Source organism: Hoplias malabaricus, chromosome 8 (assembly GCF_029633855.1).
Source record: "Hoplias malabaricus isolate fHopMal1 chromosome 8, fHopMal1.hap1, whole genome shotgun sequence".
Classification (NCBI taxonomy): domain Eukaryota; kingdom Metazoa; phylum Chordata; class Actinopteri; order Characiformes; family Erythrinidae; genus Hoplias; species Hoplias malabaricus.
This window is the reverse complement of record NC_089807.1, coordinates 13,991,781-14,016,062: the sequence shown is the minus strand read 5'-3', so window position 1 is coordinate 14,016,062 and position 24,282 is coordinate 13,991,781. Positions and strand designations below refer to the sequence as shown.

The following is a 24,282-nucleotide window of genomic DNA, read 5'->3' as shown; positions in this document are numbered from 1 at the left end:
GATTCTTCACAAAAAATTTAAATTTTATATCTTTATGTTTGAAGCCTGAAATGTGGCAAAAGTTTGAAAAGTTCAAGGGGGCCGAATACTTTTGCAAGGCACTGTAACTCAGTGCTGTGGGTCTAAAATGATGCGGTTAAAAAGCAATTATTGAGAAAAAGAAATCGACAAAAAAATAACAGTTACCAGTCTAAAAGAACACCGGAATTACTTGTATTTGGAGTTACTTGATTCATGATGAATAGAACCAACTTTTAAGACCTTTAAATTTTCCTTTATTTAAAAAAATATTCCTGACAAAACCTAAAAAGAAGCAGAATTTAGGACCCACTTCATACAGAAAACTGTAATATTGTATTTAGGTTTTGAGGCTTCTGTATATTTTTCATGCTGAAAAATGTATAAAAGTTTAATGAAACATTAATCAAAATATAAAAAACAAAAAATGTATATGTTCATAGGCACGAAATTATGTTTGAAAAAATCTTAAATAACATTATGATTAATATATGTTGTGTCACTGCACATGATTTGTCATGTGGTGTATAAACAGTATTTATTTTCTACAGCAAGGAGAAGAAAAGGGACATTTTTGCTTACTTCTAGCATTTTATTTAAAAAAAATATATATATATATTAAATACAAAAACTGCATATACACGTACATACACAAACACAGTGTAAAACATATGGACAGATGCATACCAGTTGTAACAGTGTAATTAAGTAATTAATACAAAGTATACTCAAACTGGCCATGATAACAAATGTGACTTCATCACTTTCCAAAGTTCCTTATCTTCATAGAGACTCTATACATTTGAGTGGGGGCTGCCTTCTCTGGGAAGCTTATATAGACCATGATTCCACACTGACACATTTGTACACTAGTAACCATTCTCCTGGGGCTGGTCATTGTTTTCGCTTTGGCTTCTTTTGCTTTTTCTGAGATTTCGGAGAGAGTCTTCTAAGGCATTTCTTCACATTTCCTTTGTCTGTCCTATTTCAGAATAAATGAAGTCAATCAATTAACTTCAGAAAAAGTTCAAGTGCAAAAGCATTGCTTGAAATATATTAAAATATGTTAGCACAGTGTTGTAATATTTGTCCCATTAGTCAGTAATAACTGCATAATTGCAGACAAACAACAATTAAATGTATTGAAATTGATGTATTGAAATATTTGTATCAACATAGATTTTACTTAGAATTTTATATTAATTGTTTAAATTGTCTAATCATAGGGCAACTGACAAGATACATTAGTGGGACAGTAAATACAGTCACTACATTGTTGTTCCGTGTATTGTTCCTGTGTAAATACTTAATGTAACATCTAATGTAATATGTAAAAGTTGTTTTCTTACTTGTACCAGCATCTCAGCAGATGTTTTCCTTGCTTTTTATCAGGACTTAGGCATATTTTCTTGTTGTTCTTCATTGTAACTCTATAAAACCAGATTCAAAAACAGAGATTTAGATTTAAAAATAAAAGCTAATGTATTTCTAACTAATAAATTAATTTAGGTGCTACTCACATGATCTCGTTTCTAGGACAGCCAGGTCTTCTTAATAAGACTTTGTAATCTGAAACAGGTCCCTGGACTCTGACCTTGGAATTGTGACACTCACAGCGGACTGGGACATGCTGACTGTCTCCAAACTTAGCTGCATTAAAGGAGCAAGCAAAACAAACAACATTTATTTCTTGAAAATGGTTTTCTGCACTGAAAAAACATGCAGATAGGTACAGGTCATAATATGTCCTAGAACTGTTTACAGTTACATTATAATTACGTTGAAGTTACATTATATAGAGCCAAGTTTCAAAACTTTTTAAACTGCATTTATAAACTGCAGAAGCTCTGTAAGTCCATAGGTTTTGTGATTTAATAAATTCAATATTACTCACCAGTGAATATGATACAGAGACCCACGGCCAGTAGAGCAGTAAGAGTATGTAGTGTGGACATGGTGAATGTATCTCTGTACTAGTTTCATCCTATTATATAGCACTACTGGGAAATTCCCGCCCATTGTCAGTGCTTGGAATTATCTGACATGGAGTTTCCAAAGGATTCCTCTGACAGAAAAGCCTTGAAAAGTGAAAGTATTTTGGACATAAGCATAGGAATGTAAATCAGCTGAGGTATACACTTGGGGAAAATAATGGATTCATTTTTTTTTAATGATCTTTTAAAAAAATAAATAGTGAATTTGCAAGGTTTGTATAAAAGTTATTTTGTGTTCAGAAGTTTTTAAAAATGAAACATTGACAATACTTCATGAGCATGAAAATGATTTTAATAAGTTTCTTAAAGCTTTTCAGGGTGAGTCAACATGCCTGGACAGGTCTGCTGTTAAACTGACTCACTGAGTAAACTGCCAGAACTAAGCATGTGACTTCACATAATCCACAGTGATTCTTTACAGTGGACACAATTCCATTTGTTACAAACACCATTCCCATAACATCCTGGACATTTTATAAAATTCAATAAAATGAATTTGTTAATTCTCTTAAAGCTTTGTTTCACTGATAAAAGACATACAATGTTTTCACTGAACAATATGATTTTATTTTGTAAATATAAACACATTTAGAAATTCATGCCTGCAACACTCTGCAAAAAGTTAGAACAGAAGCATATATACAACTGTGTTACATTACCTTTCCTTTTTATTATTTAAAAATATTTAATCTTTTGGGAACTGAGGATACTAAAACTTATTTTAATTTTATTTCATTTTTAATTTTATTTTTTATTTCTGAGTGGATTTTTTGCACTGTGCATCACTGTGGTTGTCACTGTCATGTAGCTCCGGGGGTTCTGGGTTTGAGCCTTGTCTTAGGTGACTGTCTGTGAGGAGTATTCCCCTTTGGGTTCTTGAGTTTCCTCCCACTGTCCAAAAAACATATTGGTAGGTGGCTTGACCATGCTAAATAGTCAGCAAATACTAGTGTGACCCACCGCCTGTGACCCCATGCCTAAAGCACACTGACAAATTTTCACAAGCATGAACATGTCTGACAGGGATAATCTCCCACTGTGTGCTACATGTGCCAAAATATCCAGACTTGAATCTCTGGATGTTTTCCAGAATGCATATGTGAAAATTACTATGTAGTTTCAGGTTGCATTTTTAAAGCAGTGGTGGTCTCTCTTAAGTGAAAATATTGTGCTTTTATAGTATACCTCTGAAAAATATATATATTTTTGTTTTCAGAAGCATTAAGCTTTGATTTTTTTAATTTTGCTAATGTTCTCTCTCTCTCACTCTCTCTCTCTCTCTCTCTCTCTCTCTCTCTCTCTTTACAGCTGATAGGTTACCTGAACCATGGACCCTGCTCAGACACTTTTTGTGAGACTGAACAATGAGAAAGTCATTATGAAGTGAGTGCAGTTCTGCATGTTGTTCCTTCAGAGCATTGAAATTGTGCTGTTCAAGAACTCACTTTTTCTGCTCTCTTTCGTAGGTCGGAGTTTATCTCACTTTTAAGAACTTACAACTGCTACCATGAAGGAAAGAGTTTTCAACTCAGAATCCGAGAGGTATGCACAAACTCAGAAAACTGAAACAGCTGTACAAGTCTGAACTATTCTGCTAATTCGCACAATTAATTCTCAAGAGTTGCCCTCAGATAAAACAGGGCTGTGGGCATATAGTGATAGGCCTTGTAATGTTGTTTTTAGCTCTGGATCTAACACCTGTCATAACTGAAATCTGTAGGTCTCATAAAATTATTTTAAAAATAAGTGGGATTGTTAACATATTTTAGCTCTCATAATCATATGTTTACCACACAACAGAATGTTTATTGTGTATGTTTTTCATCTGCTTAGTTGATGATAATCTAAATAAAAATGCAGAAAATGCATTTATTGGACATGTCATGTGTATTAAAAGAAACAAGTCAATCAAACAGACAGGAGCTATAAATCCTATAGAAGGCAGCAGTGAGAACCTTTTTTAGCTCAAACTTTGTTTTTCATCAATCAGTATCAGTGGAAAACAAGATGATTAATCAGTTTTGTCACATGGGTGTAGGGGAGATCAATGAGCAAGGAACAAGTAGGAGGTAATCGCAGGAGACTTTATTAACCAAAAGGAAACTAGACAGAGGGGCTAAACACAAAGACTACTAAACTCACTAAGCAAGACTATTTAACTCACTGAACAAAAAACAATACAAAGGCTAGACAAGAGCTAAACAGAACAATAGGGGTTAACACTAAACAAGGCTAAACACAGAGAAACTAAACAAGAACTAAACAGAACAATGGGGCTAACACTAAACAAGGCTAAACACAAACTAAACAAGAATTAAACAGAGCAGACAAACACTTAACAGAGAGGATAAACACAAAACAAAGGCTAAACTATAAACAAGAAGGCTAGGTCATTCATACCTACTGTTGTTAGATTATACAACACTTACAATATGTAATATATACTATTATCTTGCATACATTATTATCTGTCTTTGCACTACCAGTATTACTACCTCTGCCTTTTTCCCAACAATGCGAATAATCATGTGCAATAACTTCTCATGTGCAACCATCTCTGTATGGTTGTATGGGTTATATGTTTTGTGAGTATGTAAGTTTAAGCCTTTTCCTCTATTGTGTTACTGTCTTTTTTTATTTTATTTTTTTTTCTCCCCACTTCTTGTCCAATGCCTAAGATTGTGTGCTGCTGTAACAAGTGAATTGTAAACACAAAGGCTAGTACATTAAACACAAGGGCTACACATGACAAAGTCATACATACAAAGTCATGCAATACTTTCATTAACAGTTATTGATATGGCAGATAATCATTATAAATTTCGTTTAATAAAAAATAGAATTTTACCAAATGAAAAAGTCTTGCATTATACTAGTCTATCCACATTACTATTTTATTCAAGCTCCCATTATTCCTATATTGTGTATTTTTGTGAGGGTTTTTTTAAAAACTTTGGCCCCTGTCATATGATGCTAGTTAACTGGGGAGGTTAAGTCTAGCACATACTTCCTTCAACACAGTTAAATATGCTTAGAGGAGGCCTGCAAGGTACCTATTCAACTCCACTCAGCACAATTTGACATGCTGGTCCCTGGTCGCTTTTCCACTTGCACAACTTTCCTGCGAAATGTCGCTGGTGATGTCGCCAGTCGCTGTCTCTAACGGGAACTGCTTGCTTTGAAAACCACAACAATTACAGTGGTAAGGTTTAGCACTTTTACTCATAGTGTACTTGTGTATTGTTTTATCATCATCATCATCTTCTTCTTTGCCACCTTATTCATTTCAGGGTTGCGGTGTGTTGTTTTTATTTATTTATTCATTCATTCATTCATTCATATATTTAAAAAAATAAATAACTGAGCAAAAATCTCAGTTTTTAGTCCACAACCAATCCAAGGAACATTTGAAGCTCTTCGAAAAACCACAATGTCATTTTAAAATCGGCTGTTGAAAACAAATGTGATCTCTGATGTAGCTTTTTTTTTTACAGAGTTTGTGATGGAGGTCTGTATTTCGTGGTAATTGACAAATCTTTGTGACCAATCAGCATTTTACAAGGTTTACAAGCCACATTTAGTCCCTACTTGGCTCACTTGGAACTGCTAGCAAGCAAGTACTAAAAAAGTACCAGTTCTAGCCAGAGTATGGCCAGTTATTTACTTGTAGACTCCTGCCCACAGATGGCAGTGGCCCCACCAGCGACTGACCATGTGATCTTGTGATGATAGGGCTAAAACCTGTTGGGAGCCCTGTATTTTGTTAATGCTTTGTTGTGTTGGAAGCTATAGTAAAGTAAATATGTAAATAAGTAAAAATTCACAATTTTTGCTTCACATATCATTGTGTGGGCGGCACGGTGGCGCAGCAGGTAGCGTCGCAGTGACACAGCTCCAGGGGCCTGGAGGTTGTGGGTTCGATTCCTGCTCCAGGTGACTGTCTGTGAGGAGTTGGTGTGTTCTCCCCGTGTCCGCGTGGGTTTCCTCTGGGTGCTCCGGTTTCCTCCCACAGTCCAAAAACACACGTTGGTATTGGTGACTCAAAAGTGTCCGTAGGTGTGAGTGAATGTGTGTTTGTCTGTGTTGCCCTGTGAAGGACTGGCGCCCCCTCCAGGGTGTGTTCCCGCCTTGCGCCTAATGATTCCAGGTAGGCTCTGGACCTACCGCGACCCTGAATTGGACAAGCGCTTACAGATAATGAATGAATGAATATCATTGTGTGTAAATAATAAAAGAGACAGATATATTTTCCAAGTGCTTTCAGAAGTGAAGGTCAGTGAATGCTGTTCATCTGTCATCTGCAGTGGACAGTTAAGACAAATAAAATTTCCAGATGTTCTTACACTGAAACTAAGGGGAAGTTTGGACACTTGACATGTTATTTGGATCTGTCGTATTAGGTAAGGCTTTTGGACGTTTCCAGCCAGCAGAGCTACTCCAGAAAGACTAACCACAAACTCTGAGGAATTTGTAAAGATAAAGCAAGAAGTCAAAAGCGTCAAGTGTTTTTCCACTGACCAGATACTGAAACTGCTGTTATATTTAATGATCTTATGTTTAATGAACATAAAGGTTATTGAGTATAACACTCATTAACAAGCATGCATTCAAATAAAAAAGCCAACACAAACTTATCTACATTTTTGTATAGACAGTTAATTGTCAGGGAGTGGTTCACTCAGTAGGATATGAGTCAGATGAAGTACATTCTTATATTAAAGGGTGATAGTTCAGGGTCATGGGAAAATATTTTATTTGTTAGGCCAAAACTTGTTATGTGTATGTGTGTGTGTATTTATGTTTTTATCCCTGTCTTTTGATTTTATTGACTAAAGCCCAATGTCTATGATAATGCTGTCATGCTACTCTAAATTCTTAGGCTGACACACTTGACTAAATTGATACCATTTTACTGTTTTACAATGCTTAAATGTTGTGCATGTATTTTTGCATTTATAAAAAAAATGTAGATCCACCTATAAGCACTCTGAGAAAAAAAACATACAGTAGGTAACATTACTGGTCACTAAAGCTACACACAGTGTAAATGTACCTTTAAATTCTTTTGTGTTCCCTAAAAGTACATTCAATTTTCTTCTCCAGAAGGAGAGGTGAATATTTGTAATCTTTCATTATAGCACTGTGTAAAATAAAATATCATAATATAAGTCTTAGAGATGAAATGGGATGTATGAAATCAACACAATTTTAAAATCTAAAATTACAATAGAATAAGATACAATTATGCTCCCTAAACAAAAGTACAGAAATGTAACCCTGACGGTACATACACAGTGACAGCAAAAGGTACCACCATAGTGACACCTTTTCTTACAGTGTAGGTTTACCATAGTAGAACAATTTACTAAATCTATTTTAGCACTGAAGCTTAATGTTACCTAAACATTCTGCTCTAACAAAGTGCAGTAAAACACGTTTGAGGTGTTAGTCATATCTAAACATCTATCCAGTGCCATGTATCTAGAACAATTATCTGCAGATATTGATGTGATTCTGAAATCATTTTACATCCCTAATTATTATGGAATGCTTGTGTCAAAACAATCTGCATTCAATACCAGTCAGTAATGTACATGGAAAAGTGAAAATGTCGGAAGGTGATGTTACAATACTGAAACTAAATTAATAATTGTAAATCATTAGCAGAGTGAATGCCACTTTGTGTACAGTGAGGAAAAAAGACTATTGGAACCAAAATAACATTGTGACAATGTCTGTGGTATGAGTCTCTTAGTAAGAGATAATATATAGTTGTAGTCAAATGTTGACATACACTCATAACCTGCATGTGTTTTATGACAGTATAGGTTTTCATTATTTTTTGCAACAGTTCTTTTTTGTAGCAGAGATATGTTTTCTAAAAACATAATGGGGTCAAATTATCCATGAGGTGTCAAAATTATTGGTAAATCTACGTAAATTATTAATTTATGTAGGCGTATAAATGTCCAAAATATGCTCTATACCATAGTTTAAAATGTCTTTTAAGCTGGTGACTGACCTCGTGTTAAAGATCATGATATACTATCACTAATATTGTCTCGGTACATTGAAAAGGCACTGGAGATGTTTTAACAGCCCTCGTTTGACTGACCAATGTATAATGAATAAGTCCAAAGAATGTAATTTAAGAATTACACATCTTGAATATCACTTGACATAATTTCCAGGCAACTTGAAGGCATGTGGAAATATTTGGAACTTTAGCATTATATATTACAGGACTTCCTGCCTTTTTAAGAATAAATGCTGATAGGAACTGAGAAGAAACTGAGCAAAACTATTCTGCACATTTTGAACCAACGAGTCTCAGTGTTGAAAATACAGTTTCACTTTCACCTATTTTATTATACACTTTGTTTTCCCAGAAGCAAAGCAGAGGAGAAGGATTGATATGGTTATACACAACTCTACAAAAGAAACTCTAGTAGGCAGTAACTTAACACTCTGTTAAAGAAAACATGAAACAATAAACTTTTAGCTTCTGAGCTGCTTGTTAGTTCCAGTTTTATGTGTCTGTTTTCTTTGAGTTCAGAAACTGATTATAAAGCAACATAGTGTAGAGGTGATAATATACACTGAACGATCACTGGATTAGAAATACCTACCTTATATCTACATTCATTGTCCATTTTGTCAGCTCCACTGACCATACACCAGCACTTTGCAGTTCTACAATTACAGACTTTAGTCCACGTGTTTCTCTGCATACTTTCTTATTCCCATTTTGCCCTGCACTTCAATGGGCAGGACCCCCCAGAGAACGATGGTTTGGGTGATGGATCATTCTTAGTACTGCAGTGATTTCAGAGTTTGTGTTGTTCTTGCCCAGATATGACTAATGTACTTTTCATCTTTTAGCCTGAAGGTGCTGGCAAAAGGCATTGGCATAAGAAATGGAGTCAGTTCAATAGATATGTTGATAGGCCCAGTCATGTCGTTTGGGTGTACCTTAATACGGGTGCTTATTACACCATCCAGCCATAACATTATGACCACCTCCTTGTTTCTACACTCACTGTCCATTCTTCTGACCATACAGGTCTACAATACCAGATAGTACTTTGTCTGTTACTCTGCATACATGGTTTACTCTATTTTCACCCTGCTTATCAATGAACAGGACCCCTACAGACCACCACAAAGCAGGTATGTTGACTGGTAGATCATTCTCAGTGCTGAAGTGACGTGGTTGTGGTGTGTTCAAATTTTGTTGGGTGGATATTTTTGTTTGGTTGGACTGTTTCTCAGGGACAGGTTTTTTAAAACTCCAGGAAAACTGCTGTATCTGATCCACTCATACCAGCACAGAATACACTAACACCACATCGGTGTCACTGCAGCACTCACAATGATCCACTACCCAAATTATCCCTGCTCTTTTGGGGTCTTGTGGGGTTCTGAGCATTTAACAACAGTGAAAGGGGCAAACGTATGCAGAGCAACAGATGGATGACAGTCTTTTCCAAATGCACTATATAAGGTCCAGTTGATGCAGGTATCTGTAGATGTTATTTCAGATGAAGAACTCAGCTGTGATCAGGACTGTAGCGCCCTCTTCTGCGAGTTTACTGCCAAAACTGCTGTGTGTGGTGCAACCAGCTGAGGGAGCTCCTGCTTCAAAAGAGAATATACGGAGATAATGTAAAAAAAAAAAAGTATTAAGCTTGCCTCCTTTTTTCACTTTTGTAGAAATTAATTTTTTTCTGTATTGTTTTAAAGCTAAAAAATATACATACATTTTTCTATTTAGGTTTTTTTTATCTATAAAATCGATTGTGTCCATATTTGGTGAGGTTTTATGTTTGGTGGTAGTGTTATTTTTAGTGTGATGATGAATTACATCACATTAATATGTTGTGGACATTGAATAACTGCATGTTTGATTCTAAGGGGAACACAGGTTTTTTTCTGTGTGAAGTGGCACCAGTGTTTTGAGCTGTTCCAACTTCCCCTGAAACATTTTGAAACATTTTATAAATTGTGATGCATATTGTATACAGTCAAAAGGTGTTGTAGCTTTAAAAATGTAGCTTGCTGTATTTCCTCATGCCTGTCTACATGGATGCTTTTGATTTAATGAAGATTTTACTGTCCGTCTGCATTCAGCTGGTCAGAGTTATCTTTGACATTTTACCTGGGTGGTGTGTGTTATTCACCAGAGATGTCTCAATGTTCTTCTCAGTAATTGTAGCTAACACCTGTATTTTTCATGTACATATCGGCAGAGGTCGCTTATATATAAGTAAAAATCTCCAGGATTTCATTCCAACTGCCTGGCTTCTCTAATCATCTAAAATCAGGCTCTGAAGAAGGATTTTTACTTTTCCACCCTTGCATATCTTCCAACGGCAGTAACCTTTCTAGATATTAAACATTTGTAGAATATAAATATTTGGACTACCTATTTTAAAATGATAGGGAATATAACATTGAGGGACCCCATTATGTTTTTGTAAAATAGTAATATAGCAGCCCTACATATAAATATCCTGCTCTTCTGGAGTACAGTAAAAAACATAATCAAATGTTGGTAGGAATATTCAAAGTATATTCATATCTGTCCAATATCAACATAGATGTATATATCATACCTCTACATTGTAATATTATAATACAATTAATTTTTTTATAAATACAGTTCTGTGAAAACCGATGAAAAAGACATTAAAGCAGCACATTCAAAATGTTATTCTTTATTAAAAATGTATAGAAAATAACTTATTCAGAGTGTAAACAGAAGCACAAGGACCAAAGTCCCTAACAAAGCAAATAAATTAATCTATTATTAATAAATCCACGTTTCTGCATCCTTTCCTCAGTCCGCAGCAACTCATAGTCCACATCACTTTGTACCATTCTGGGGCTGCAGTTTGTTAGAGTAACCTCAGAGCGGCTGATGCACTGTCCATTCTGTTCAGCTCGTCTTGTGTCTGTCCAAAGAGCCAGTCCAGTGGGTCTGTGCTGCCCACTTTCTGGCTGCTGAAGCGGTGCGTGAGCTCATCCAGGCCCAGTGAAGAGGGACGGCTCCGTGGGGCCCGTGGTGTCCGAGAGGAGCTTCGGGGAGAGCTGGAGGATGAGTGTTTGCTCAGAGGCTTGGAGAACATGCAAGGTCTCAGAGTCCGTGCCACCCTCACAGGGCCACAGGCCGGCTGGGCCAGCTCCTTAATGGAGTTCACGTATTCCTCCAGAGACTGAGAGGGGCCACTCTGGCATCCCACCTGAGAGGCATCTTCATGGGTCTCTGCTATAGTGGGCAGAGGAGCGATGGATAAGAGTAATCTTCTTGGTTTCATTCTGGAGAGAGATTTAAGGACATAATTATTTATTTATTTATTTTTTCAAATCTGTTGTTTAAAGAAGCATTTATAACAAATAGAACAAATTTATCTGACAAAGAACCATTTATGCATTTACTTTAAATGCTCAAGGTTTGACATAGAAACACCCTTAAATGTCAGATAAATAGTTCTTTATGGTACTGAAAAGTGACCTTGGACAGGTAACATTTTTGGTACTGTATAAAAATATTTTTCGAAAAACATTTCTTTAAACCTCCACGTACCACAAGTTTTCAAACATAGCTGTATAACCAAAGGATCATTTATGCATTCATATAGTTCTAAAGCCTGTATTTTAAGTGTTGTGTACAAGGTGTGTAATGCATGTTAAATGAGGGACTCACCTGTAAATGACTGTTGATGTGCAGCTGAAACTCTGATCTGTTTGCTCTCAGCTTGTGAGGTGGTATCTGTTCTACAAACCTAAGCTCTGCCTTTTATACAGCTCGTGGGTGTAAGCCAAGGCTCATGGCACTATATTTAGCTGTGTGCTGACCTCGCTCTCGCTGGAGGAAGTGTGTGAGTGGTGGGCCAGGAGGGTGGAGGAAACTGTGGCGTGGCTGCTGACCATGGTTCACTGCTGCAGCTGCCCTCACTGTTTACACTTGAGGAACAATGAGGCCCTGAGAGCGTGCTGCTCTCAACCTAACCCACTCAGGAGACGACACTCGCATTGTCTTCTGTCAGAAACACTTCAACACTACATAAAAATGATGTCTTGGCAAGTGAAATAATCTTAAATACAGTTAGAATATCAAACATTTCTCATTATTATGTCATTATTTCTCCTTAGCTGATTAATAACAATCTCTTCATCAGTATGAGACTGTTGTATGATTAGTGACATATAAATATTTTGAAGTTTGTTTTCCTGTATTACATTATTTGCTTGTTTAATTAAGTTTATTAGAAACTATGTCACTAGAAGTGTCACTATTTGATTGAAACAATCAAAGTTACTGTCAATATAATGAGAGAATATTAATGAATTAACTTCAAACAAGTAAATAAAGTCTGGAAAAGCAACTAAACATTTTTATAATATTTATTATAATTGTCTAAAATAGTATTAGATATATATGATATGATGATATTAGATATATTGACACAAAATGCTTTCACTTGCCAAAATATCATTTTCGACAGTGAATCGCCTCAGTCTCCTGTGAGCATTTGAACCCCAGCGATCCATTTGGAAAAGGTTTAGAATGGGTTTATTTTCTCAGCCATCTGTCATCTCAGTCATATGCACACTCTGGTGAATGACTATATCAGAAATGCTTTATCTTAGTTTTATTGTAAGGAATATTGAAATTTTATTTCACTGCTATATATTAAATGCTAAGTGAGGTCATTGAACAATGGTCATTAGGCTTCATGCAAAGTCAGGTATGAAGAGGTGTTTTATCCTCCTGCATGTGGACTGATTATGAGCTTCATAGCAGACACTGCTTATAGAAGTCTGCATTCTATTACTTTTCAGCAATTACAGTGTATTTTTCATCTGAAACAATACACATACATACAGTTTAATGTCAACATTTGTAAACACATACATACAGTATAACATAAACTCAGACATTTTTGAATTAGATGTAATATTTACATTTATTGGCATATATCTATTGTTGAAAATAAACAGCTGAATTTCAGTAGCTGAATAAAAGAAGAGTACATCATTGAAAGCTTGCTGATTTTTAGTTCTAAATGTGGATATTAACATAGTTAAAATGTATCATGCATATTTTTGTTAATAAGAAAAGCAAAAGATAAAGGTTACTTTGTGAACGAATTTCAACTGTTATCGCTTGTGTGTAGAATTGCTAGGTATGATTTGAGTACAATCACATCTTACACATAGATCTATTTTTGGAGCTGGGTGTTAATCTTTCCAGGTCAGTGTTGCCTTTTTTTTGCCACGTGAAAAGCAGTGTTCAGATGGTGCTGTATGAGAACGGAAGAGTCTTATCCTACTATACTTAGTTCCTGATAGGATTAGACCTCTGTTCCTCTGGCACGTTTCTCTGTGTCTGGGATCTGGTCTGTACTAGACTGTAGTGTTAATGTAGGTGTAAAATGTCTGATGTGATTCTAGTAAACATACAAAGAGAAGATTAAGAATCTGAGAAATTCAAGAGTGCAACAGTTGATCGCCCATTGTGGAACCTTAAAAAAGATACGCAAACAAGCCAGTTTGTGGCCAGTATGTTTCTATGAAAAGATTGGACACCTCTCATCAGGTGACATTTTTAGTCTGTTTAGTCATTCATTCATTGCCTGTAACCGCTTATCCCGTTCAGGGTCACGGTGGGTCCGGAGCCTACCCGGAATCCCTGGGCACAAGGTGGGAACACACTCTGGAGGGGGCACCAGTCCTTCGTACAATGACACACACACACATTTGCACACTTTTGAGCCAATCCACCTGCCAATGTGTGTTTTTGGACCGTGGGGGAAACCGGAGCACCCGGAAGAAACCCGCACAGACATGAGGAAAACACACCAAACTCCTCACAGACAGTCATCTGGAGCAGGTCTCAAACCCACAACCCCAGGACCCTGTAGCTGTGTGACATGATACTTTTTGCGCCAACATGCCACCCATACATGAACACATCACCTACATGGGATAACTTAAATATGACATATTTCTGCAAAATTTGGTGAACAGTTTCTATAATTTGCTGAGTTTAACATATTTTTTAAAAATGCTAAATTACATTTAATATTCTACAACTGTTAAATAGATTAAAATAGATGAATTGTGTTGTGTGTTCTGTGAGGATTCTGTTAGAAATAAATAAAACTTGTATATATTGAATAATATTTAATTTTATTGATTAATTATTAATTACAGCAGCACCTGGCCAAGGTTGGGCTATATTGGGCTGGAGGTTAAATTATTGAATCTGATGTGCTGGAAGCAGGAATAATGGACAACTATCTGAGCAACTTTGACAATGGAAAAATTGTGATGGTCATAAGGTCTTTATGCATGTCCCTATATTCAGTGTTTAATGCCTACCAAAAATGGTCCTGGCAACAGGTTCATTGGTACAGAAGGCTCACAGACACGCAATGGAACAAAGGAGTCAGCATGATGATGCAGCCCCATACCCAGCAAGCTGGAATACACTGTGGGATCAAACTAGATACTTTTGTTCCCCTCATTCATCACTGACTCTTCGGTGCATGTGACACTGTTACTTGTTCACTGGTTGTCTTTGCTTGAACCAGTTATATTAGGTACAAGCCACTGCAGTTCTTTACGCTGGGCTAATTTTCCTTCTTTTAACACATCATCTTCAAGAACTGAATGCTGACTTGCTGCTGACTAATATATTCCATACATTAACAGGTGCCATTGCTGCAATATAATCAATATTAATCACTTCACCTGTCAGTGTTTTTTATATATTTATTATATATATTTATATATTTTTATATATATATATATATATATATATATATATATATATATATATATATATATATATATATGTGTGTGTATTTTGTCCACAACTGGAGAAAGCATCAGGTCTGTGACCCATGCAAATGTAGAGGAATGTCATAATGTGGAATTGTTGGAATGAATGCTGCACGTTTCACATTCATAAAGCCATGTGTACGTGCCACTCCACAGCTCTGTGGAGGTCTCAGCATGACTCAAACTCACACTGTAACACATGACCTAAGGCAGGTCGTCTTGAGGGGACACCACCCAATGTGACTTTCCACTGCTGCGGAGAAATGAAGGCCTGGAACTGTGTTCCAGCACGTAGACTTGAAACTGAGCTGGAGTGGATGCAAGCCAACAGGATTTCCTCTGCTCAATAGAAGAATTCATGATTATTATTATTATTATTTCTTGTATGGCTGCAGGAAGAGGGCGAGCTGATCGTGGAGGGTTTACTCAACATCTCCTGGGGCCTGAAAAGGCCAATCAGACTTCAGATGCAGGATGACAACGAGCGCTTCCACTTTGCATGTGCAGAAGCATGGAAGTCGGAGAACACAGACTCATGCAGGTGGGTAGGTCCACCTTAATACAGATCTGCACCCATTTTTACCTTTGACCCTTATTAAATTAACTCCCCATAATTCACTCTTATAATCAATTCACTACATTAGTCATATTAATACACACACATACCTGAGTAGTTAGAGGTGGGACTCCTCTGTGTAGTTAAGGTGTTATATTGTTATTTATAGAACCATATCTAGTCGAATAACAATTTAAACTGATTCAAATTATTTCTCTATTACATCAATTCCATCTGTTTCTTCCCCTCTTCTTCTTTATATGTTACACATATAATCTCCATGACAGAGAACCTATTTTATATTATTCTTTAAAATATCTTCTAGATGTAGGTACAATTAAGTGATCCACTCTGGTTAAGAATTATAGGGAGTTTTTCATACTAATATGTCCTGAAAAGGTTTTGCCCTTTCCTCAATTCCTACATTGTATATATATTTGTTGCAATCATTTCATTTTTGTAACTCCTGTATTATCCATTTCCATATCCATTATCCATGTTGCATTTAACATTAACTGTAGCTGTAGAACTGTCTTTCACATCATTGTGGAGGGATATTGGCTCTTTAATTTAGCCGCATTAGTTGACATTCAAGTATGATCTGTTCATTTAAAGTCCTGATAAAATGATTTCGGCACGGTGGCTTGGTGGTTAGCACGTTCGCCTCCCAGCGCTGGGATCTTGGGTTCAAGTCCCATCTGGGTGGAGTTTCCATGTTCTCCCCGTGTCTGCGTGGGTTTCCTCCGGGGGCTCCGGTTTCCTCCCACAGTCCAAAAACATGGAGGGTAGGTGAATTGGCTTCTCTAATAACTGTCCTGGTGTGTGAATGAATGTCTGTATGTGTGAGCCCAGATATGGATTGGCGCTCTGTCCTGGGTTAAACCCTAGTGCCCGATGCAGTCCTCCAGGTGGATGGTCGTTTCTGGTTGAGAGTACGCTGTGCGCGTTTGGCTGCCGCTTCTCGCCAGTGTGTGTGTGTGTGTGTGAATTGAGCGTTCTGAGCAGTGTAGATTGTAAAGCGTCCTTGGGTGTCTAGAAAGGCACTATATAAGTGTAACGATAATAATAAAAAAAAAAATAAAAATTTCCATGGGATTAAAACTGGACACTGACGAGGTCACTCTAATATCATCATTTTACTTTGAGTCCTTCAGAGGTGACTGTTGCTCTTCATATTATTGTATTGTAACTCGCACATATATACCATATTTTAAAGTTTCTTTTTAATAAGGGAATCATGGATGCTGACTTTATCTGAGACGAGTGAATCCTGCAGTTCATCTCAGTTGTTTTGTCACTCCTAGATGAGTGTTCCCAGGGTTTTAGGAATTTTGTTAGATTGGCCATTTCTAAGGAAAATTCACCAGTTCTACAATGTCTTTTTTCCTTTTGTAGATAATGGCTCTCATTGTGATTCACTGCAGCACCAGAGCCGTAGTTATCAAAGGCATCGTAATTTTTGAAGACTATATTGGAGTAAATCTCTTTCTGAGTGCAGGGATGGGGGTTGTTTTTGGTTCTGTTGAAGGGATGTTCTGATTAATCACAGTTGTGTCTGAGTGTTTACTCAGTGGGATGAGTAAATGTGACATATGTACAAAAATAGAAGAAGAAATCAGGAAATGTGTTTTCACAGACTAACTATAGAACCCTTCTTACTAAGACCGTGTATGTGTATTTGGCAAATAACTCACGTTATAATTTATTGTTTCACGTATGAAAAGAGCATTCTCTGCCAGTCCATGGTCTGGAGTGTGAGCGTGCAGATGTGCACACAGCTGTTAAAACCCTATTATAGTTATCATAGTGTTATGATTGCTTTATATAGACTGCACCATTACTGGAGCATGTGAGTGTGTGTGTATGTTAGGGGGGTTTCCTGGTATTTGTTTGGTGAGTTTATTTGTGTTGTGTTTTGTCCTACTCTTACTGTGACAGGAAAAGTCTCATAATGAGCTCAGCCATGTACCTGCTCTGCCTCACGTGTAGCATCTCGTTCACTCATGGAAATATTAATAAGCATAAATCCACATCTCAGGTGACCTAGCATTACAGAGGAGTGCGATTTCAAACTGTAGCTGTAACAAGCCTAGATTAAAGCAGATTATATTTCACTCCCAAAATGAAAGTGCTGAAAAGTGCTTTTCCTGGATCCATGATTCCCCAAAGCTTCTTTCAGTGGATACTTCCTTCACTGTGCATTGTATTAATGTTATGTATGAGAACGATTTATAAAGAAGCATTTTAAAACATATAGAATCTCTATATAACGTAAAGGCTCTGTATCAGTTTTTCCTGTTTTAAACTTATACATGGTTCAACTATAGATTAGTTAGTCAGTTTAGGGGGAAATCAAATTGTACACCATGAGATGTTATAAACAGATATGAGGATATTGAGGATATTCATAAAGATATAAATCTTGTTGACATTTTAACAGGAATGAAATCAGCCAAGAGTATCCAAGTCAGTTCTCACTCGAGTCAAACAACAACAAAATGACTGTGCCTGCTCTAACCAGTGAGTACCGGTCTGTTGTAATATTCTGTTCTTTATGTAGACACTAACATTGACAAGAGGAATATTGTGCACTACTTTGCATGTGAATGAAACCCTGTCGTCACGTGTATGTAATAATCCTTCATGGATAATCTAATTACAGTTGTATAGACTAGGGGATTGGGTGTTCAACTGCCATGTGTAGTTCCTACAGCTGGAAGATTAATGAGTGTATTTGTGCATAAAACCATATCACACATGCTCTTTTTTAATATTTATATTGTTGCTGTGAGGACAAAATCTTTAACTTAATTTTTACAATTTTCCTTTTATTCTTCTTTTAGTTATTCCTTTATTCTTTTTCATGATGAATGGACCAATTGCAATGCTCCAAAATTACTTAGGTGAAATCCATGTTTAACTGAGTTTCATTATAAGTTGTATGGTTTCCTTTCTCCTGTAAATTTACTCTCTCCACTCTCTCCATAGACTTGAGGTTTTCTCCTGACAGACAGCATTATTTTTCCTAGTCTGTTATTTTCCACATGAGGGAACATTTCCAATTGGGACGCACCCTATCAACTGCTCTCGCTGAGTAGTATTTATCCTGCTTGTTTTATTTTTGTTATCCTGGAACATTAGATTGTATCAGGGTAGAAATCTTTATGTTGGTTACTTTTATGTAAGACCCAAATTTGTACCTCTATAGAAAATAATTGTATTTGAAATAATATTTTTCAGAAATATGCAGTGGAAAAATATTCCATTGCTGTCACACTACATTGAAAGTTGTTTAAACAAAGGCTGCAGAAATTATTAGAGTTACTAATGTTTTCTCTGTTACTAATGGTCTGTCCAGGTGCAGAAGACTTCGGCTGTGAGGAGACGCCTCAGCTACTGAGAACAAGAAGTGACGCCAGTTTCATGAAGATTCAGAGAAGACCCAAACTGAGAAGCACAGGAGATTTACAGAGGGTTAGAAAGCATCGCTTCTCCATCAATGGACATTTTTACAATCACAAGGTGACTTTTTAAAAATCTAACTGGGCTCACGGATTAATCTTTTTCTTAATTTACAAGCAAAACAGCTTTTAAATATATGTTATAATAGTCTAACAATTAAAAATAAAATATATGTGGGTGTATGTACTTACTTTACATTTATTACAGCTTCCATTCTTTTCCTGTTACTTTTTTCAAGGAACCTTCACACTTCCAATGTTCACTTTCTGATTAATCACTCATTGACAGCTGCACGTCTTTCAGACTCATAGTGTTGAGTCTTCTGTCAGTGGAAGAATGGAGAGAAACACCTGTGTTTTTTTTTTTTTTTTAGAATGGAGCTTCTGAAAGATGGAAGCTTTATGTTTTATTTATGTGGCAGTGAGTTTTGATGGTGTAAAAGGCCTGGTATAGTTGTTAAAGGTCCCATTTTCTGGAACTTAGGTGAATACATATGGCCTTTGACTTTTGTACGGTACTATATTCTATGTAAGAATCCAAGTTAATATCATTACACATGAATGGTGAAAAACACAATGAAAAAACGTCTACAGTCTTGAAGATAAAACTCTTGACCTGGACGTATGACGCTTAGTGTACATTACATTAAAGTTTGTTAACATTTGAAAAAACTTATCACAATCTGTTTTAAAATGGAAGACTGATGCGTCATTTTGGCATAAGGAAAATGTTGAGACCCTGGGCAGAGATGAGTGCAGACTGTACCTAAGACATTAGTTATTGATAAAGTGCTGTGTTACTGGCACAGTGCCCTGGAGTTCTGGTTATTGGCTGAAGCAGTGTGTGTAAGGGGAAGTGTCCGTTATTCGAGTGTCCTCTGGGTCATAGCACTGTAAGATGGATGCAGGTGTTGAGAGGCAGAGTTTTTCCTGTGCAGGCGTTCACCCTGGCACAAGTCTCACTCTCCACAATGGCCTGTCACCTGCTGTCCTCATCATCGCTCCTCAAGGTTAGAATCAGCCTGGTCAGAAAGGTCTTTCTGCAGATGTGGAGAAAATGGAAAGGAAATTTGCTGTTGAATTACTTTGTCTTAGGGGTGGATGCTGATGGGTATGTTGCCCTCCAGAGCCTCAATGTAAACAAAGCTAAAGGAAAGGGTTTTTTTAACTATCATTGTTTTATGAACATCTGCCTGCTCTGAAAAGCTTATAAGTGCCAAGATGTGTCACCTTCAAAAATGAGGAGAACACAAGATCCTCCAGTCCCATTTCCTCATGCTTCTGATACTTATGACTTTTTTTTCGGTCAAAATGTGAAATCCCATTATCGTTTATGAACAATTTCATGATGAATGCAACATTAGGAAAAGGTTCAGATTTACTTTAGTTACCATTTTGGATATGAGTCTTTGTGCTGACAGCTACAGTGTGTACACAGTTGTATAAAAAGAAGGTGTCGAAAATTATATGTTTTGTTCAAAGGTATATCAGTAGGGAATGGATTATTAAAAAGTAAATTGCCTTTATTTATTTATTTACTTTGTGTCTACATAATGTTTATATGTAAGTATAAGTATAAACAATAACGTTTTTCGCATGCGGCATTTTGTTTTTTATGAGTTGAGTGTAGAATGTTTTAATGGAATCCCTTAAGATTATTATAAATAATGTTATATAATAGAGGTGAGTCTGGAGTGTTTTCTTTTTCTGCTAAACCATTTTCTTTTCTTAAACAAAACTAATAAAGATAATGTATAAGCACCGAATAGTAATTTAGGTAAGATGAGGAGAGCATGTGTTTAATGCTATCAGTTTTTTTTTCTCTTTTGAGGAAGGTTAGGGTTTTGGTTCATAACTTCACCTCTATTTTATGTTTATGTTAAGTTTACAATTTAATTATCTTGGGGTCTCAAGCTTATTTTTCTCATATCAAAAACGACATTGTTATCTTAAGAGCACCAAAAAATACTTTTTGAACTCAACATCCCAAACAAATAAAATAAACTTGTGGCCTATTTGGAATTTAATAACAGAATTTAATTTATTATCTGCTTTACAGACATCGGTCTTCACTCCGGCTTATGGATCAATGACTAATGTTCGCATAAGCAGCAGAATGACAACACAAGAAGTTTTGAGTCTGTTGCTCAATAAGTTTAGAGTAAGTAAAACTTGTCATTTAAATATAATTCAGTGTAATTTTCAATTCTCAGCTGTTCTTTTTAACATTTTTTTAAACCATAGGTTGAGAATAACGCTGATGAATTTGCCCTCTATGTCGTCCATGAGTCAGGAGGTGATTTTTTTCTTCATGATGTCTTTACCTTTTACCACTGCAACACTGATGTGTGCATTAACTGTGTGAATGATTTTTCCTCAGAAAAGACGAAGTTTAAAGACACTGAATATCCGCTGGTATCCCGTGTGCTACATGGTCCATGTGAAAAAATTGCCAAATTTTTTATTATGGAAAGGGATCTAGGTGAAGAGGTCACATATGATGTAAGTGTTTCTGCTTGTGGAAGAAAATAAAAACAATTTCTGACCATCCGACAGTGTAGTGTTCCTAAATGCATAGTAAACAGACACTGAGTTTGCAGATGTTATGTCTTTACTCAAGGTCTAAATTTAGCAGGTATTACTTTCCTGTTTGGGGGATTTAACAATGACATAGACCTCCCTCTTGAAAATTAGAATGTCTTTACTAAAATATATGAGTGCTTTTTATGTAAAAAGAGTAAAACATTAATCTAACTTTTTTTTGCAGGTTGCACAGTATATTAAGTTTGAAATGCCAGTTTTGGATAGCTTTGTTGAAAAACTAAGGGAAGAAGAAGAGAGAGAGATTTCAAAACTGACAAAAAAGTAGGTCACATTATACAAATAATATTGTTTCTGTTACAGTTGGACATATTAATCTGTGCTTTAATACAATCTGTAAAATCCAGTAGAAAAATACTGGTAAATATATCAGTAATTTTCAAAACCTGGTGTGATATCTACTATTCTAAAAACACACCCTATTTACCCAAAGTGTTTGCTTTTATTACTTAGGCTCAATTTTACCTCTCTTTGAAAGGTATGGTGCCCTGAGATCCATGATTCTGAATCAGCTGGAGCATCTTTCTGTGACTGCTGACAGTGTGTGAGAAGATTAAAGACACTTCCCTGACTGAGGACACAAATGCACAAATGTTTATATTAATATACTTGTTAATACCAAGAAATACTCAGGAGAGACACATAATATGACATCTACTGTTCAACTGCTGTACGAAGCACTTACAATTTTTCTTAACTGATTTAGTACATTTCTATTGTTTCATTGCTTCCAAAACATTTAACACAGCAACATTTTTTGCTGTTGAAACCAGTCGTTTTCTGTTTCCCTGATAAACAAAATATATTTGTATTAATATCATCACTGTCATATGAGAGTTCAAATATCCAAAATAGTAATTTTATTTAAATAATTTTTAAAAAATATTTTCATGTGTTAACACAGTGTAAATGTAATATATTTTGAACAACTGAACATCTTTTGTATTGTTGCTGTAGGTCAGTTTGTCACAAAAATACAGTAAAGGACAACTGATGGTCTTATATTAATTAAAAATGATGAAAATTACATATTCTCATTAGAGTAACAATGCAAATTAGAGACAAAAATTGTACTAATAGTTTGCATTTAAATTTCAAGTGTGATTTTGTATGCATTTGTTTTGTATTGGAACAAAATGATATCCGTTTTTTAAATCAGTACTTAGTACTGTAGTCCTGTAGTGTATTACTAAATCAACATTAGTTTAAAAAATAGTGAGATTAGTCTCAGATGAGTCTACATATGAATTAATATAAATCACAGATAACCACACCATATACTGGGATGGTAATCAGGGTAAATAATAAAGGAATCTAACCATTCATTACCGTTAAGTCCATGCAAGCAGCATTTATCACAGACAGGTAGATGAGTTATGTGTATTTTAATGTTAGCATTCCTGTACATAAGCAATACATGATGAATACATGATGGTGGAGTAATTTACTGGCTGTACAGTAATACCTTAATGCTAGTATATCAAATTAAATTTCCCATTAAAATGAGCTGAAATGTTATTGATCGGTTCCAGCCCCCAGAAACCAAACACATTTTTATGCGTTTTTAAATTAAAAAAAATGTCATTTATAAATAATATATTAAAAAAATGATAATAAATAATAAAAGAGAATGTAAAGAAATAAACTGGTTCTATTAAGTGTATTTACCTTGAAGATCAGACAAAATACAGGTGAAGGTATTTCATGCTCTTTCGCTTAAGTTAACTTACTACACACTTAATGCAACAAAAAACAGTGATATGTCAAGATAACCATTCATTCATTCATTATCTGTCGGTCCAGAGCCTACCTGGAATCATTGGGCGCAAGGCAGGAATACACCCTGGAGGGGGCGCCAGTCCTTCACAGGGCTCACACATTCACTCACACCTACGAACTTGTCGCCAATCCACCTACCAACGTGTGTTTTGGACTGGGAGGAACCTAGTGCTAGTATTTATAAACAAAACTCGTTTTGAAACACTTCTTATTTACATTTTATCCATTGAAAACACACAACCAAGTGTGCATCATGTCACTAAATCATCTACCTACCAGTGAATGCTTATATTTGCTGTGTACCACCAAGCTTGATTTCTCCATCCACCTTAAATAGGTGAATGAAAGGCTTTTCAAACACAATTCTTACTCCTTAATTTGTTTAAATCACACACACCATGGAGAAACACACATGAATCTACCTCAATTGCGTTAAAACAAACAATGGTATTTACACTTTAATCATGTTGTTATTCATCTTTTTTATAAAACACACAAAACACAGTCCTAAAACCTGTCAACTGTCGCTATGCCTAACTTTATATAAAACACATACATGGTGTTTGTGTTTACTTCTTTTAATCTATACATAGGTGTCTGTACGTCTATATTTTTTTTCAGAAATTATATGCTGTTACCTTTTCAGGAGGAAATTAGCCAACTCTGTTCTAAAGTGTTGCTGCTTGTAAACTGCCTCCAATTTTCAAACATAAGGCCAATTTTTCCTCTCATTTTACACCATCTCTGGTCATGGAGATTTTTAGAAGGTCAGTGGGGCTTTTTGGTCCCACTGACCTTCTAAAAATCTCAATGACCAGAGATGGTGTAAAATGAGAGGAAAAATTGGCCTTATGTTTGAAAATTCACTTAGTCATTTTAATGGCTGCGAGACACTGTTTGTAGACCTAGCCACACTGTGGACTGTAAAATGATTGGAGAGAGGGCGGGATGAAAGGTAGGACCTCGGGGGGCAGGACCTTATGAGCTCCGCTCCGGACTGGGCACTTCTCAAAGAGAATATACT

The 24,282-nt window shown here is 36.0% G+C and overlaps 3 protein-coding genes across 5 annotated transcripts in view; 1 reads left to right on the top strand and 2 right to left on the bottom strand.

Annotated features, from left to right (window-relative positions):
- Positions 1-23,919, top strand: part of rassf4a (Ras association domain family member 4a) — a 38,420-nt gene extending 14,501 nt beyond the window's left edge. Inside the window, exons 2-11 of one of the 2 annotated variants that reach the window (XM_066679835.1) lie at positions 3,321-3,395; positions 3,479-3,554; positions 15,257-15,402; positions 17,858-17,937; positions 18,776-18,939; positions 20,938-21,039; positions 21,123-21,174; positions 21,259-21,380; positions 21,646-21,743; positions 21,958-23,919. In XM_066679835.1, coding sequence (XP_066535932.1) covers positions 3,340-3,395; positions 3,479-3,554; positions 15,257-15,402; positions 17,858-17,937; positions 18,776-18,939; positions 20,938-21,039; positions 21,123-21,174; positions 21,259-21,380; positions 21,646-21,743; positions 21,958-22,027 — 966 coding nt within the window. In that variant the 5' untranslated portion in view covers positions 3,321-3,339 and the 3' untranslated portion in view covers positions 22,028-23,919. Of the gene's footprint in view, positions 1-3,320; positions 3,396-3,478; positions 3,555-15,256; positions 15,403-17,857; positions 17,938-18,775; positions 18,940-20,937; positions 21,040-21,122; positions 21,175-21,258; positions 21,381-21,645; positions 21,744-21,932 lie in introns of both variants that reach the window. The other variant, XM_066679836.1, reaches the window with a different exon arrangement.
- LOC136705975 (C-X-C motif chemokine 9) lies at positions 604-8,777 on the bottom strand. 2 transcript variants are annotated; one of them, XM_066679838.1, is made up of 5 exons: positions 8,642-8,777; positions 1,913-2,096; positions 1,539-1,668; positions 1,368-1,448; positions 604-1,000 (listed from the first exon to the last, which is right to left on the bottom strand). In XM_066679838.1, the coding sequence occupies exons 2-5, from the start codon at positions 1,971-1,973 to the stop codon at positions 913-915; spliced, it is 360 nt and encodes a 119-aa protein (XP_066535935.1). In that variant the 5' UTR covers positions 1,974-2,096; positions 8,642-8,777; the 3' UTR covers positions 604-912. The 2 variants fall into 2 exon arrangements, with proteins under 2 accessions (XP_066535935.1, XP_066535936.1); XM_066679839.1 differs by lacking the exon at positions 8,642-8,777 and having other exon boundaries at positions 1,913-2,463.
- On the bottom strand, positions 10,749-11,789 carry si:ch73-6k14.2 (protein DEPP). Its single transcript, XM_066679837.1, has 2 exons — positions 11,719-11,789; positions 10,749-11,330 (listed from the first exon to the last, which is right to left on the bottom strand). The coding sequence occupies exon 2, from the start codon at positions 11,327-11,329 to the stop codon at positions 10,910-10,912; it is 420 nt and encodes a 139-aa protein (XP_066535934.1). The 5' UTR covers position 11,330; positions 11,719-11,789; the 3' UTR covers positions 10,749-10,909.
- Positions 23,920-24,282: the final 363 nt, after the last annotated feature.